This window comes from Tympanuchus pallidicinctus, unplaced genomic scaffold (genome assembly GCF_026119805.1).
Source record: "Tympanuchus pallidicinctus isolate F22 unplaced genomic scaffold, pur_lepc_1.0 scaffold3, whole genome shotgun sequence".
In the NCBI taxonomy this organism is placed as follows: domain Eukaryota; kingdom Metazoa; phylum Chordata; class Aves; order Galliformes; family Phasianidae; genus Tympanuchus; species Tympanuchus pallidicinctus.
In genome coordinates this window covers 53939374-53955247 of record NW_026294747.1, presented here as the reverse complement: position 1 = coordinate 53955247, position 15874 = coordinate 53939374, and the positions used below count along the sequence as shown (strand labels likewise).

The 15874-nt window shown below is 44.7% G+C and overlaps 3 protein-coding genes across 3 annotated transcripts in view; 1 reads left to right on the top strand and 2 right to left on the bottom strand.

Annotated features, from left to right (window-relative positions):
• Positions 1 to 40: 40 nt before the first annotated feature.
• On the bottom strand, positions 41 to 2241 carry L3HYPDH (trans-L-3-hydroxyproline dehydratase). The gene is made up of 5 exons (XM_052695820.1): positions 1666 to 2241; positions 1281 to 1450; positions 1011 to 1133; positions 550 to 687; positions 41 to 421 (listed from the first exon to the last, which is right to left on the bottom strand). The coding sequence occupies exons 1-5, from the start codon at positions 2201 to 2203 to the stop codon at positions 296 to 298; spliced, it is 1095 nt and encodes a 364-aa protein (XP_052551780.1). The 5' UTR covers positions 2204 to 2241; the 3' UTR covers positions 41 to 295.
• Positions 2242 to 2303: 62 nt separating this feature from the next.
• Positions 2304 to 6662, top strand: JKAMP (JNK1/MAPK8 associated membrane protein). Its single transcript, XM_052695818.1, has 7 exons — positions 2304 to 2412; positions 2494 to 2585; positions 2995 to 3149; positions 3981 to 4187; positions 4831 to 5012; positions 5719 to 5795; positions 6077 to 6662. Exons 1-7 carry the CDS (start codon positions 2400 to 2402, stop codon positions 6293 to 6295), a joined length of 945 nt encoding a protein of 314 aa, XP_052551778.1. The 5' UTR covers positions 2304 to 2399; the 3' UTR covers positions 6296 to 6662.
• The window catches only part of LOC128085207 (coiled-coil domain-containing protein 175-like), a 24410-nt gene continuing 15144 nt past the window's right edge, over positions 6609 to 15874 (bottom strand). Inside the window, exons 11-20 of the mRNA XM_052692293.1 lie at positions 14861 to 14932; positions 13541 to 13676; positions 12944 to 13075; positions 10829 to 10967; positions 10463 to 10542; positions 9649 to 9801; positions 8521 to 8623; positions 8377 to 8420; positions 7709 to 7871; positions 6609 to 6730 (exon numbers count right to left, since the gene is read on the bottom strand). Coding sequence (XP_052548253.1) covers positions 6705 to 6730; positions 7709 to 7871; positions 8377 to 8420; positions 8521 to 8623; positions 9649 to 9801; positions 10463 to 10542; positions 10829 to 10967; positions 12944 to 13075; positions 13541 to 13676; positions 14861 to 14932 — 1048 coding nt within the window. The 3' untranslated portion in view covers positions 6609 to 6704. The remainder of the gene's footprint in view (positions 6731 to 7708; positions 7872 to 8376; positions 8421 to 8520; positions 8624 to 9648; positions 9802 to 10462; positions 10543 to 10828; positions 10968 to 12943; positions 13076 to 13540; positions 13677 to 14860; positions 14933 to 15874) is intronic.

The window sequence follows — 15874 nt, the reverse complement described above, 5'->3', positions numbered from 1 at the left end:
ACGCTGCAGCACCTGGGAGGTGAAAACAAGAGGACAGCAGTGTTTTCAGCTGGCATTTAATAGGAATAATCTGAAAATGTAAGTAAGGCACAGAAATTTGAAGACAGATTTCCTAAGCAAGCTTCCAGCAAGCACTGCAGAGGAGCACCCGTCATCCTCAAGGACAGCAGTAGCTGTTATGGCAGCAGCCAAGGTCGGTCCTGCTGCTCTGCACACTGCGCCGGGCCACAGGGAGAAGCAGAGCAGTGCACGGGCAGGAGGAGCATCAGTGACTGAGACAGTGCAGTGCCTCGGGTCACTTGAAGGAGAACCCGTGCTTCAGCGGGTCCTCCTCTTCCACAGTGAAGGTGGCCGTGCCGGTATAGAAGGTTTCCCCTGAGACTTCCACCACAACGGCGTTGTAGTCCCCAAACCTGGCTTCCTGCAGAGGGGTTTGGATCAGCACAGAGCTGACAGGACATTCTCCACACCCCAGCCACAACAAGCGATGCATGAGGCTTGTGGGAAAGCACTTCCCCACACTCCTCAACAGAGTGAAGCTCCGCTTGCCTTCACTGCCTTCCCCGTGAACAAGGACCCTGTGGTGCTGCTCCGAAAGGTCCTGCTCTGGTTCAGCTGGATGAGTCCCTTATGGTACTGCAGGGCAATGCGAGCCGTCACGCCAGAGCCTGTTGGGCTTCGGTCCACCTACAGTCAGAAGAGAACACGAGCCAGCAAGCGTTCTGGTTTTAAACAGAAATGAATATTGCTCCCCTGAATTCTCCCTGCGTGGGAGAAGTGCCCCTGGCCCAGAGGTTTGGACAGCATCAGGATACATCACAAATGGAAAGATAAAGTAGAATCATGGAATCATTTTGGTTGGAAAAGACCTGTAAGATCAAGCCCAGCATATAAGCAGGTTTTAGATATGAAAGGAAAAAGGTGGTCTGGCTCCTGCTTAGACTCAATATTCCTTATGGGTCTCCTCCAACTCAGGACATTGTGTGATTGCAGAACAGGCTGTTCTGTACCTGTTCATCTGCAAACACACAGATGTTGGTGGTGGGCTCCTCGCTGAAGGCATCCTTCCCATCTGTCAGAATGGTGCCATAGATGAAAGCCAGGTCTTCACTCTCAGGGTGATGCAGCTTGAACTGGGAGAGCACACAAAGGGTTCAGGACAGGTACAGCACTTGGGCCGTCAGCAGTAACCGCAGTACGTTCAGCCTGTGGATCTGAGCGCTGTGGGTGATAAAGGGCCTCAGTCACCACTACCCTGAAGGGAAGGCACGGGGCCATACCTGCTCCTTCACTGCCTCTGTCACCGCGCTGGCTGCGCTAACGAGGTCTCTGGTCTTTGAGGAGCACACGTCGAGACCCAGCTGCTCCGCGCTGAGAAAGGCATAGAAAGTGCCACCGTAGCTGATGTCAACCACCACCCTGCCACGACCTGGGACATCGATGGCCACGTCTGAGTGGGGAAAGAGAGGGTGGTGAGGAGGGGTCACAGTACCGAGCTGACAGAAGCCGTGAGCTCCACGAGCACTCCCATACCCAACACAGCACCCGATGCTTCATGCCATATCCCTGTCCTGAGAGATACAGGAACTGGGGAGAGCTCTGCACGGCACCCCGGCACATCCCCCCAGCCCCCACAGAACGCGGTACAACCAGCTCGGGCCCCACCGGTGGCAGCGGCGAAGGCGGGCACGCTGTGGAAGCGGACGGGGTTACCGCTGTGACACCCATCCCAGGGCACGAAGGCGGTGACGGGGCCGCAGGGGCAGCGCAGGCGCACGGCGGTCTCCGGGCGCTGCGGGGCTGCCACCAACCCGAAGTCGAGGGCGAAGCGGCCGAGGGCCAGCACGGCATGGCCGCACATGGCGCTGTAGCCGGAGCCGTGCAGGAAGATCACCGCCAGGTCGGCACCGTCGGCGGCCGCCCCGCCGCGCACCACCACGGCCCCGTACATGCCGTCGTGGCCCCGCGGCTCGTGCATCAGCGTCCGCCGCACGTGGTCCTGCGTGGCCGCCATGTGCCGCCGCAGCGCCAGCAGCGACATCCCGGCCGCCGCCGCTTCTTCCATCGCCTCCAACCGTGGGATGACCCGCAACGGTTCGCCGCCCGTGTGCATCTCCACGGTGTGCAGAGTCGGTTCTGTGAGCGAGCGGGGCGGCAGCTGCCGGCCTTCGCCGTCACCGCAACCAGCCGCCACAGCCGCCATCTCCCGCGTCCTGGAACGGCGGGGACAGAGCGGGAGCAGCACCCCGCCCCCTGCGTGTAGCCGCGCCCGTGGACTCCAAGCCCCGCCCACCAGGCGGAGCGCCCCGCCCAATGGAGGCGAGGCTTGTCAGGAGGCGGAAGTGACATAAGCGGAAGTGGCTCGCTGCGGCGGGGGGCTGTGTTGCCAGGATACCGGGATGATCCGCTCCGGTAGGCCGCGGGGCCGGGGTCGGGCACGGCGGTGGGGTCGGGCCGGAGCGCCGCGGTAACGGGGTTGCCCTCTCCCCGCAGCTGTTGACATCCAGCCCGCCTGCCTGGGGCTGTACTGCGGCAGGATCGTCCTGGCCGTCAACGGCTCCGTGGAGGTCTACGGGGACTGTGGGGTAAGTCCTGCGGGGCGGCTGGCTCCGCGCTGGCCGTGCTCTCGTGCATCCAGAAGTGAGGAATGGGGAGAGCACAGCGAGTGCCAGCTGACAGATTGCTGAGGTTGCTGTCTTTTCTCTTTAAAAATATGATAAACTTTCTGTCCTGTTAATACTTCGTGTTTTTCTCCTTATATACTGTCAAAATCTCACTTCTTCTGATTTAAAACCATTTCCCCTTCTCCTAGCACAGCAGGCCCTGCTGAAGAATCTGTGCCCTTCTTTCTTACCTCCTCCCTTTAGATACTGAAGGGCCGCTATTGGGTCTCCCTGGAGCCTTCTCTTCTCCAGGCTGAACAGCCCGAATGGTTTGTGAAGGGCTCCTAGTGGAACACAGCGGCTCTGTCAATCCATCACATGCTTTCTGTAGGTGTGCCCCAGAGGGCAACGAACTGACGACAACAAAATCTGTCGGGAGTGTGTGGGATCCCCGGACCGCTATGACTGGCTGTACCTGGGCTTCATGGCCATGCTGCCCCTCGTTCTGCACTGGTTCTTTATTGAGTGGTATTCAGGCAAAAAGAGGTCAGTGTACCCTTCCTTCAGTTATGTTACTTAAAAAGAAAATCTTGTAACCATGAGCATAATGGACTGAGCAGTCCTGCAGAGCACCTGCTGGTTGAGCCAGTGCAGTAGCGCAGGGCAGTTGGATGGGGTTTTTATTTCTGAGAGAGATTTGGGTCCTTCTGGCCTGTCTCAGCTCTCAGATGCGCTGTTATCACTCCTGCTTTCTTTGAAATGGCAGCAATGTGAGCACTGTTAGTCCTCCTCTGATGGGGTTTTTGTGCCTGTGCCTGTATTTACTTGTGAGCGTCTCAGGGCTGAGCACAAAGAAGCTGTGCTGTTCCAGCAGGAAGTAGTTCAGCTTTGTGAAGTATTGGATGCAGTGAGGAAAGCAGTGATTTATTTTGACCATGGATATTTGCTTTTTATGCTTCCAATTGGAAGCAACTGCCTGTGCCTTCCTGGAAGGCTACTCTTGCAGCATTCCTGCATCAGGTTGCATACCTAGAAGAATGCTTCTTGTGATACTATTTTATTCTGCCCATATTAAAGTAAGAGTTCATTTTAGAAGCTGGAAGGATTTCCAGTTACTTTACATACAAAGGCATCCAAGATATGGAAAATGAGTTTTCACATTCAGCTTAAAATACTGAATGTTTTTTGTTTATTTCTTCATACATACATACATACTTTGTATAAATATATATATTCATACATACTTTGTCCTAGCCTTGGTCACAGTGAATCATAACTGTGGAAGGTTTTGTCTTCTTTGGACTTATGCTTCACAGTCAACATTTAGATTTACTTTAGTGGTCACACAGCAGTAGTAAATGTCTTCCTCTTCTGCAGTTCCAGTGCACTGTTGCAGCACATCACTGCCTTGTTTGAGTGCAGCATTGCAGCAATTGTTACTCTGCTAGTGAGTGATCCTGCTGGCTCTCTGCACATCCGTTCCTGCAAGGTGAAGAAGCTTTCAGACTGGTATACGATGCTCTACAACCCAAGTCCTGATTACATCACTACAGTGCACTGCACTCATGAAGCAGTCTATCCCCTGTGAGTATAAATGCTTCTGTACTCAGAGCTGTCACTTCCTTTTGTACGTTTGTTTCTGTCAGTGCCTCTTCTCAAAGCTGTAGAACATGTTCCTGTATACCTTGGACACGTGGGTATCAAATCCCCTCAAGTCTTTTCATGTTCTGATCTGTTCTTTGTGTCAAACATGTAACACCTAATGACTTTTTTTTAACTGGTGAGGATAGAGTCTCTGTTCCTGTGTTTTCCTCTTGCTGCATCCTCAGAATGCAGCGGGGAAACTTGACAGAGGAGTATTCCAGAGAGTAGTTTGTGATCAGCTTCCTTCTTGCCACCAAAGAATCACAGAATCACAGAATTTTAGGATTTGGAAGGGACCTCTGGAGATCATTGAGTCAAACCTCCCTGCAATGCAGGACAGAATCACTAAGAAGGTGGCATATTCTAGGATATTCCTCTGTGAAGCATGTAGGACTTCCTTTTTTATTCCCATTTGCTGGATGTTGACCATTTTCTGTAGGAAAAGTCACTCCACTGTTCTGTGTCTCTTTATCCCCCTCCTGACAGCTGTGCATTACAGCTGACACCAAACCTCCTTGTTCTTAGTTGAGTCTGCAGGACAAACAAGATTGCATGTTTTAAGGAATTCCTCTCTTATTTGCAGGTACACAATTGTGTTTATATATTATGCCTTCTGCCTTGTGCTAATGATGCTACTTCGACCTTTTCTGGTTAAGAAGATTGCCTGTGGCCTAGGAAAGTCTGATCGATTTAAAAGCATTTACGCAGCACTTTACTTCTTCCCAGTCCTCACCGTGCTCCAGGCAGTTGGAGGAGGCCTGCTCTGTGAGTTCTCTCCTGTTAACACTAAGAAACCTACCAGTAAGCACCCTGACAAATGATGCATGGCAGAGAGGGGAGGAACACGATAGCTTCTGCTTCACAAACGAGGATATTGCTGAAGGTCTTTGTTGTCTATGAGAAGTGTCACATGAACGAGTTCCTTGTTGGTAGCCCAAAACTGGTTTGCCTTCTGCCTGTGCTGCTAGAGGCTGTCCCTTTACCAAAACAGGTACAAAACAGGCATAGAGTGGAGTGTGAGAGAAGTTCATTCAGAGTGAGGGCACAGCTGATTTCAGAATTAGATTTAAGTGTAAGTAAGTTTGTGGTGCTCAGCTCCACATTGGTTTAGCTCCAAGCACCCTTCTCACAAGGAGGGGATGGTGTAACAGAATCTCCACTTAGCCTGACTGCTTTTCTCTTTACCTTCCTTTCCCAGTTAGTGATTTATGTGTACAGTAACTTCACCTAGAAATCTTAGTGTCTGCTGCTTTTAACACTGCATCTCTTCCCCTCCCCTCTCCTTCTCTCCTCTGTAATTTGAAAACGTTAGGAGGAAGCACCAAATAGTTGTGCATGGCTGATCTCTATTGCTGTAGGCATTGATGTGAGGGTAGTAGGTGAGCACCCTTGGTAATGTGGAGGAATCTCTGCTGAAATGTATAACATTGCATTTTTTCCTACTAACGAACTGGTTACTGCTTCCCTTTAGACTATGCCTTTCCATACATCATACTGGTGTTGTCTCTGGTTACGTTGGCTGTGTACTTGTCTGCTTCGGAAGTGGAGGTAGGTAAACTTGTTTTCTATCTTGAAACTCATCATAAAATGCTTGAAGGACTAAAGGCTACTGCCTCCTGGATTTTTCTCAGCAGTGTGTTACAAGCTTCTTTGACTTCTCTGAGCTGGAAGAGGTTACTATGAGAGTTCCCTCTTGTGGTGTACTGACAAACTGCTGTGTGCTGGAAGGCCTTAAATCCACAAGGCCTCTGCAGTGTCTGTGTGTGACCTGTGATGTGTCTTAAATACCAGTGCATCATGCTAACAGAATATTATCTGTATTTTGCCAGTCTTTCAAGGATCTTTTTGTCAGGAAGAAAAGGCTTGTTGTCCTCTTCAGCCACTGGTTGCTTCATGCCTATGGAATCATCTCCATTGCCAAACTGGACAAGCTTGAGCAGGATCTCCCACTGCTTGCCTTGGTTCCTGCACCTGCCATCTTCTACTTGATGACAGCAAAGTACACTGAGCCATCCCGCATACTCTCAGAAGGTGGAAATGGACATTAGAAGGATTTTGTGCCAACAGTGCTGTCCCAAGGATCTGCATTAAACAGGTTGAGTGCTTGTTACGCATTTGAAAGCTTCTGTTTTAAAAGAAGTTATCTGTGAAACATTTCTGAACAAGACTGTAGTATTAAAAACCTTTGTTTCTATCAAGAAGACAGCATCTAGTATACATGAAGGGAATTGTCTGTATTTATCATCCTGAATCTGCATAAAAGCTTCAGACACTTTCTTGTACAGTATTTTGCTTGTATTGTTTATTTACTAATGTAATATTTTAGGTGGTCTTTGAATAAAACAAGACAGCCTTCAGAATAAAATTTCAGTGAGGAGGGCTTGAATAAAACATAGCATTGATTTTGTCATCCCATATGCTGGCTTCTGTCTTCCAAAGAATATCTTGAGTATTTCCTCATTTATTCTTCACTGCATCTGATTCTAGGAGAAAGGAGAGGAAGTGCATTGTAAGTTTCTGGAGCTTGTTCTGTGTACTGCTAGAAAGAAAATGCCAGTTGCAGATGCATGAATACAGAGTTCTAGAAGTATGGTCTTAAACCCCGTGTGTTAAAATATCATTTACAAAACTGACAGGTTCATGGGCAAATTTTTCTCTAAAATACCCAAATACAGGTTTCTGTCTGTATTTGCACGTTTGCCACATTAATGTACTCCTTGTAGGAAAGTGAGCAGACAGGGCAGCAACAAGCAGGAAAAGGCTTTTGCAGAGGTGCAGTACTGAGAACTGTGTGTGTTTACATGCATTTGTTTCCATGCATGGATTTCATGTGTTATGAAAAACCTCTGCATGTTGTGCCCAGGAAGCAGTACTGACACTGGCCTTCAGATGAAGCAGGGAGCTCTTCTGCTATACACTGTCCTTCCCTCCCCTGCCTGGCTTCCTCCTTGGGACATGGCCTTCCTCTGTTAGTTCCCTCTTCCTGGCATATAACCCAGACCCAACAATTTCAAAGCAGCCTCAATAGCACAGCTTTATCAGCTCCACAACACGATTAGAAACCACTTTCTGTAACAAGGCAGTAGTCATACCCTGACCAAGCCTGTGACTCATTACAAACAAGGTCCCTGTGAACTAGGAAGGAAAGCAAAAATCTATAGGCTTAGAGCTAAAAAGAGGAACTAAAGCAAACTAATGCCCTAGTGTAATAACAGTTGTTATCACAAGCCTCTAAAAAGTGGAAATTAAAGATGACAATAGCACCCAGGCTACTATTAATTCTAATATCCAGGCCCAGTTCTACAAAAAATGCACCAGCTTTACCACAAAGCCTAAATCTACAGGAGGGTGACTTAACACAGCTGTACTATGTGTGCTTTATCACAGACTGCTGAGAACAAATTGAATGGAACTCCTCCAGGACTGAAAAAACAGAGTGAAAAGGTTTTGGTGCGTCTTACCATCACCATCCATTCTAGATTTTTTTTCAAGCAGAGAATCCATTCCTTCCAGACTATTTCGTAGCCTGCTGTTAATGTCACCAACCCTTTCCTCTCGTTGCTGGATTTTTCTTAGCAGGGCTGTCACTGCATTCAGAATTTCCTGCTCATTCTCCAGAAATTCCTGCAATGACATTGTGTAGATTGTTTCTTTCCCTCAAAAATATGCTGAGAAAGCTTTTTTCATCTTCTTTTCCCATAGCTTGACCAACCACCCAACTAATAGCTCTGCAGGAAGTTTTCCACTGATGACCCAATCCTTGCATTAAAAACAGGAAGGTTTTCCTGTCCTGGTGGAATATTTTGTAAAAACTCCTTACAGTTTGGTTTAATTCCTGTTGAAAATGAAGGATGTTCCCAACTGTAAAAATATTCTAAGGTTGATGATCTGAATGAATAACAGTAAGAATATTAGCATATAAAGACAGACAGAGAGGTTTAAGGTTGAACACAGATTGAGCAAAAGGATCGATACCAGGAAAAAATACATATCATTGGAAAACACAGGTTTAATATTGTGCCCCTCTATGAAATAAAAAAGGCAGTACCATACTTGTAATATGAAATGTTGCTTTTCATCATAAGTGAAATATTTATGCAAAATTGTTTGATACGAAATTGAACTTCACCTTCTGAATAGAGCTGTCCTCTGACCATCTCTCCAGAAGGAAACCTGCAACAGAGCTGACAGTTAAGCTATGGTAGGTTGTTCTGTGAAGAAGATGCAAGGACTGAAATACCACTTTTTGTTTGGAGGCTGTAATTAACATTACCACGAAGCACTGCCAGGTCATTCCCAATTTTCACTATCGCTGACTGGTGGCCTTCAGCTTCAGAATTCATCGCCAAGATATCTTCTTTCATCTGTGCATTGCACTGTAAAATAAAAATGAATGTCTTGCCACAGTTTGTAACTTTTCTAAATAAATTTCAAGCAGTTTCAATGTTTCTAAAGATATCAGCCAAAAGAATCGTAGAATCACAAAATGCTTTGGGTTGGAAGGGACCTTTAAGACCATTCAGTTCCAACCTCCTGCTGTAGGCAGGACACCCCCTCTAGCCCAGGTTGCTCACAGCCCCATCCACCCTGGCCCCCTCTCGTTCCAGGGAAGGGGCATCCACAGCCTCACTGCGCAACCTGTTTCAGTTCCTCACCACCTCACAGTAAAGAATTTTTTTCCTAACATCCACAAGAAGCTGTGTTTCAATTTACAGATATGCAAAGGTTAACTGTAGCCCTCTGGATGAGCTTTCTTTCAACAACAGCTTCCATTTCATCTTAATAAAGTTTCACAGTTGCCAAAATCAATGCAATACGACTACATCCATCGTTCACGTAGAACGGGACAGGGCACTGAGATCAGCCACAATAGCACAACCAAACACAACCTTCCTTCCTCTCTTCCTCAAGATAGGATCATAGGATTATAGAATGGCTTAGGTTGGAAGGGACATGAAAGATCACTGAGCTCCAGCTGCCTGCAGCCAAGGGAAGCCTTTGTGTGTCCATGAGGATAAAATGCCCATGAGGGCACAGCAGCTAGTACCTAGCATCCACAACGTCAGCAGGCACACATTCCCTACCTGCAGCAGTGGAGCACCTGCTTGAAAGCACCAGCAGTGCACACAACTGCACAGATGTGGTTTAAGGTCTGGGTGGCAGCCTGAAAGCAGCTGGCAATAAAACCACATTTACAATGCTTTGTGGGGAAGGAGGCTCTGCTATTCCGATAGCCCAGGTCTTGAAAGGTATACAGACTATGCCCAAAAGCACACATTCCAAACAGCACAGGCATACTTGATGTCTCACTTCAGCCCCCTTCACATGGCAGGAAGGCCTTTTCCTGCAGCAAATGAACTTCTGATTGAGAACGAGCACTATTAATCTTCAATATACTCACTAATTTGAGTCTGCAGTTCTCGGTGTTCACAATGTCAAGTTTTCTGTTGATCTCATAGATGTCTCTTTCCAGCAACTTCATAGTCTCAGTTTGATGCTTCAGCTGGCTGACTGCAGCATCACGCTTGATGCACAATTGCTTCCGTAGCTTCAGCTGTAAATAACAAACTGTTCACTGCTAGCTGACCTTTATACAGGAGTTTTGTACTCAAATAAAGTGAAAAGGGATTTTTATAACACAGCACCTTTTGTTTAATAATTGCAAAGTAACATCTGAGACAGGTATCTATACTCTCTTACCAGAAAAGAGGCAGAAATACAGAGAGGGATGCTCATGGTCCACAAGGAAGGAACCAGCTCAGACACAAAAGTGGCCTTCCCTCTGTAGGGCCGCCCAATGACAGACATGTCACATTATTGTCACTGGATATTCCAGCATACAGAACCATTGCTTTCTGTGTTGATGTGGAAGAGTCACCAGAGAGATTTTCCCACTTACAGGACGCTGCCCTAGCAGTAGCAAGCATCTGAATAAGAGCAGGTTCACAATGGCCTCAGTTCACCAGCCTCTTTTTGGCCTGCCCATGTGCCTAGGCAGTACAAAAACAAGGCTTAAAAGCAACTCAGTATGAGCTGGGCTATGAGCTGAGCAGAGATCCGAGGCACCCACCAGACAGAAACACAGCAACAGAGACGATGGCACACCCTGAGCCCCAGCCTGTCTTCCCCAACCCCAGCCTCACAGTGCCTGCGAGAAAGCAGAGCTGGTGATGGAAGCGTTACAGAAGTACTACGATTAACTTTGAAACTCTTACAGTTTTCTCCTTGAGCATCCCAGTAGTCTTGATTGATTTCTGAATGGCTCTTCGGATTTGTAACTCTTCATCTTTCTTTTCTACAAAGCAGAGAAAGGGTTTTTAAGGCAGTGTAATGAACTTCAGGTAAAGCTACTGTAAAGCAAACTAGGTTCTGTCAGTAAGCGAGCTGTTTAACTGGTCTGGCATTTAAAAATACTCCATATTTATGCTACAGGATTATCCATAGTTTATGGATTCTAGTTGTTGTGCAGAGCTCAGTTTAAACTTGTTTCATAGTTCATCTGAACTACAGGCAGACAAAGGGCTATGGCAATCTATTCTCAGAAATAGTCCTACTATGTCAAGGAGCTACTTCACACTTACTCAAAAATGATTTCCTCAACTCTTCATATTCTGCATACTTCTCCTCTCTTTCCTTCTGGGTTTCTTCCAAAGTTAGCCTGCTCACCTTAAACTTGCGTTCTATTTTAAGAAGATTTTCACTTGCAGTTTTGATGTCATCCTTTAATGAAAAGAAATACTAATTGATAATCTATCAAAGCAGCATTTAATGCATAAATAATTAAACATAACCAAAGGGGAGAAAGAAAAACAGAGGAAGCAATACTGGAAGTGATCTCAAGAATTCATCTTAGTCCATCTCCCTCTGCTCTACAGCAGAATCAATCAGACCTAAGTACCCATGAGAGATGTGTGATTTGTCCTTAAATCTGTAGCAGTTGAGGATGCCATGTCTCACAGCTGACTTCAGGGTTCCACAGTTTGTGCTGTCAGTGTTTTCTTAGGTCCCAACTTTTTCTTAAGTTAAATCTACCCTGTTCCTGTTATTTGCCTCAACAAGTGAACAAGGAGAGAAGTTTGACACCTACCTATCCTTTGTTATTTGTTTGTCAGTTACCATTTTTCCTAGATTTACCTATTTTAACTAGAAAAGCTGCACGTTTCTTCAACCTTATTCGTTTTTTTCCTGATCATTTTTGTTGTACTCCTCTTGGATCTCTAAGGAACTTAAATCCTCCTTTAAATGAGGTGATCATTACTCAGCACAATGCTCCACCAGTGTCCTGCCAATCCAGGAGGAGCAGAAAACCTGCATTATGTGCCCTGCCAGCCTTTGTGCCTCCTTATACAGACTGGTTTGATATGTGCCTTTTTGTATCACTACATCTCTCTGTTGGTGTATGTTTAACTTGCCAGCTTTAGTCTATTTCTCACTGCTAGACCTAAAGACCTTCCCCCATGATGGGCTTGTAACAGATTTGTATCTAAACCCACAGATAAGCCAAAAGAGTTCGTTTTTCCCCCCTTAAATTGTTTTTCCAATTTGTTAAAAAACATTCTGAATTCCAGTTCTGCACTGTAGAGGGTGCTCCCACTCTTATCATGACTGCCTTCTGCAGATGTGATTAATACACTGTTCTACCACCTGAGTCATTAAATACAGATTAATTTCAACCTGAGAGCAGGCCTCCCTCAAACCATCTGGGAGCACTGTTGTATTTGGCCAACGATGGCCTTGTATGAATTATATGCTATAGGTTGTTACAAAGGATAAATGTGTATGTGAACTGAAATTATTAATCAGGAATAGAAGAATTGCTATTCTTCTACCCAGCATAGCGTAAAATTCCATCAAAAGCTACTGAATGTACGTGCCACCTCCATCCAAAGAAGTTTTTGACTTGTCATTTGTCATGGAGATGATTACAGCCAGAATGTTGACCAAGAGCCTGGGAACAGAGCTTATGCTGTATCCCAAAGATCAGTGAGGTGCTTGAAATTTCCCAAAGCCCTGCATGGTTCATAAGCAGTCTTTCTCTGTCTTCCTTCCTTTGGGAAAGAAAACCTATCAGTGTTTTAATGAGCACTGACACCGAGTTGCCTTGAGTTATATACTGCCAGCCACTCATCACTCAAATGGATTTGCAAAAGCCATAATTCAAAGAAGAATTTGAACAATGTCTAAAACCAACCTGTCACATTTCCATGAATGCTGGCTTGTTTACCCCAAAACAGTGAAACAAATTGTATGTGAACAAGTTACATACTGGGTAGTTCACAGTACAGTTAAATGGATGCATCCTGTAACTTAGTTTGTGCTGGATTTTTATTTTAAAATGGGAGGCATCTCTTCTGAGAAAAACCTTCCCTGCATGGCACTTGATTGACAGAGATGCCCTTATGTACATTAATACATGTTTGAGTTTGTACTGCTTACAGAGTCTCAATAATTTGAGGGTCTCTTCATAAGACTTTTTGAGCACTAAACAAACAAACAAAAATCCCACTATCAACAGCAGAAAAAAAAACAACAGAGTGAAATGTCTTGAAATAATTACTGAGCCTACCTCCAATGTGATGCAGCAAACACTGCCAATTCTGCATGGAATGAGATCAATTCATCCACCAGAAATTGACCCGGGGTTAATTAAAAACAACAACAAAACATCAAAACAAGCAAGCGAACACAAAGCTTACCTCCAGATATTTTATTTTATTAGTAAAATCTTCATTATAACTCCTGTAATCATTTTTTCTCTTTATTGCTTCTTCAGTCAGCACTTTGATTTGGTTTTCAGACTGAAGAAGTTCTTTTTCAAGCTCTTTGGTCTCATAATGGAAAACAGAACAAAGGACAGGGATTTCTGAAATATACATTGCCTATCTGAACCACTAGGAAATAAGCAATCAGAATAAAAGGAGAGTAATCTGCATTGAAAATACATCTGCTGAGATAAAGAATTGCTTTTAAATTATTAATGATGATAAGATATCATAGAATCGTTGACGTGGGAAGGGACCTCTGGAGGTCATCTTATCCAATCCCATCTACTCCAGCAGGGCCACCCACAGCCAGTTGCCCAGGACAATGTCCAAATGGCTACTGAATACCTCTAAGGATGGAGAAATTAAGACCTTTAGATACCAGAAATCTTTACACCTGATAACATGCTTATTAGCTTGCAATGAGTTAGCCCTTGGAGCCTACCTACTTACCAATTTACTCTGAATTTATAGCATCAACATATTGTACCACTCAATGTCTTCAGTTATACTACCTGCTCTCTAACATACCTCCAGAAGAAGCTCAGCATGCCTTTTCTCACCAGTCTCTATCCTTTCATTCACTCTTCTGCTTATATTCTCCTCCTCCAAAAGAAAGTGTTTGCTTTGCATTGCTAAGTACAGTAGCTTCCACTGAAGCATCACTCTAGTGACAGATCATAAGCAGAAATAAGTTGAAACTGGGAGAAAAAGCGAAGGGAATGAAGGAAGACACAGCATGATTGGACACAGCATTACTGGAGCAAGTTTAATTTGAGAATTTGGAATATTCCTCTATGTTATTGAGGGGAGAATTAGGTTGGATGTTAGGAAGAAATTTTTTACTCAAGGGATGGTGAGGCCTTGGCACTGCTGCCCAGAGCCGTGTGTGTCCCATCCCTGGAGGTACCCAAGGCCTTGGATGGGCCCTGGGCAGCCTGAGCTGGGTGGAAGGGGAGCAACCAGTCCATGGCACTGGGTTGGAACTCAATGATCTTTAAGGTCCCCTCCAACCCTCTTTGATTCTATGATATCTTCTGTAACTTCAGGACTACAATCAAAGGGGTTCAGCTAGAAGCCTGGGATCCTGACAGAATCTAGAAAAGATGCATAGAAAGACAGAAAAAACCCTACGAGTTTCTATTTAAAAGTGTCTCTGAACTGAACACAGAGAAGGACTCTAAAGGCAACGAGTCTTCTCTTAAGTCTGGACTAAATAATTTGGTTAATTTCCTTAGCAAATTGAAAAGCTAGAAGGGACATGATTTTGTATTCGTAAATCCCTGGGGCTTGTAAACTACAAGGACAGAGCATAGCACTGATACAAGAACAGCTGCTGACATGAACATACTGGAAGTCAGGTGAAAGATTCTTATTTATTAAAAGAGTTAGAATTTAGAATGGCATTTTAACGAGGGGAAAAGCAAAACCAGCTTATTGGATTGAGCACAATTGAATCTTGGAGACAAAAGCATGACGTAAATATTCAATTCAGTGACCCATGGACATTAATTAAATTTGAAATTAATGAAAATAAATAACCAACAGTTTCACAGCTTTCTATCCTGGTAAATATCAAATACCTTATGAATTATGGAGAACATTTACTCCTATAATGATGAAGACCAACTTACATGGTAAGTTCAATGATTCTCACCACTTGGCAGCAATTATTCAAGTGAAACTATGGGCATATTTGAGGAAATGTTCTTCTATTGCCTTTCTATCACTGGATATTTACATAGGAAGGCTTTATTTTTATATCTCTGATGTAATAGCAACTAAGTGCAGCAATGCATCAATTTACTGCTTTGTTTTTAAAGATGCAGCACACGCACTCTCTCATCTTACCTCATCTTATTTTCTGCCTTCAATTTTTGCTCTAGAGATGCCAGTTCCTTTGCATTACTTTCCTTGGCTATTCTGTGGAGAGGAAAAAAAAAAGAGAAACTTTCAGAAACAATGCTGAACATTTGCAAGCACTTCCCTCAAATTTTTAGCAGAGCTTCTCAAAATACTCCTTTCATTAAACATTTATTAGATGGACAGAGGCAACGTGGTACCTGTGGATCACATCTCAGAAATGCATATTCTGTAGCATTCAGCCAAACGGTGTATTACAGAGTTTCCCAGCTTCAAAACATCCATTTAAAACTAAGAGTTGGTATCAAAGTGCACGATTCTTACGTGCACTCAGTATATTCTAGGGGAGCTCAATACAATGAAAAAAGGTTGGTGGTGTGAAACCAGTGATTCTCACTCCTTCAAGATTCAAAGACAACGGGAAGTGCCTGCTCCAAATCCAGAAGGTCACAAAGAGGTAGGAGGGGAGTCTCTTCCAAAGGTTTTATTGTTTCAAATGGAAAATTGATCAAACCAGCACTCAGAGACATTGCAGTAGTGCTGCACTGTAGCCCTAAGTAATTCTTGCAAAACAATGAGAAAGTCCTATTTGTTTCTATTCCATACTCAGCAAAATTATGTTCCTAATTGTAAAGTTGGGTTTCCCATCTCGGTGGGTTTTATCCATCAAAGATTGCCCTCTTTGAATGAAACCTGACAGTCTAGATTTGAAATGTCATATTAAAAAAATAAAAATCAATCTTATGAAGCGAATGGTGGCATCCTGAACATATTACTCATCATTCTCAGAGAAAAGAAAAATTAACAAGAGATCCTAATTTTGGTTTCCACGTCGGTGACCCTGTTAAATTGACTGGGAGCTCTGTGCATCATTCACTGAAATTAAATGATTTGGGCTAGATGGACAAGGATGCTGCTTCTCAGGAGACCAGCGAAGATTCAAAGAACAAGGTTACTATGTACAAACAAAATAAAAAGTAAGATGATAGAGACTGGGAAAGA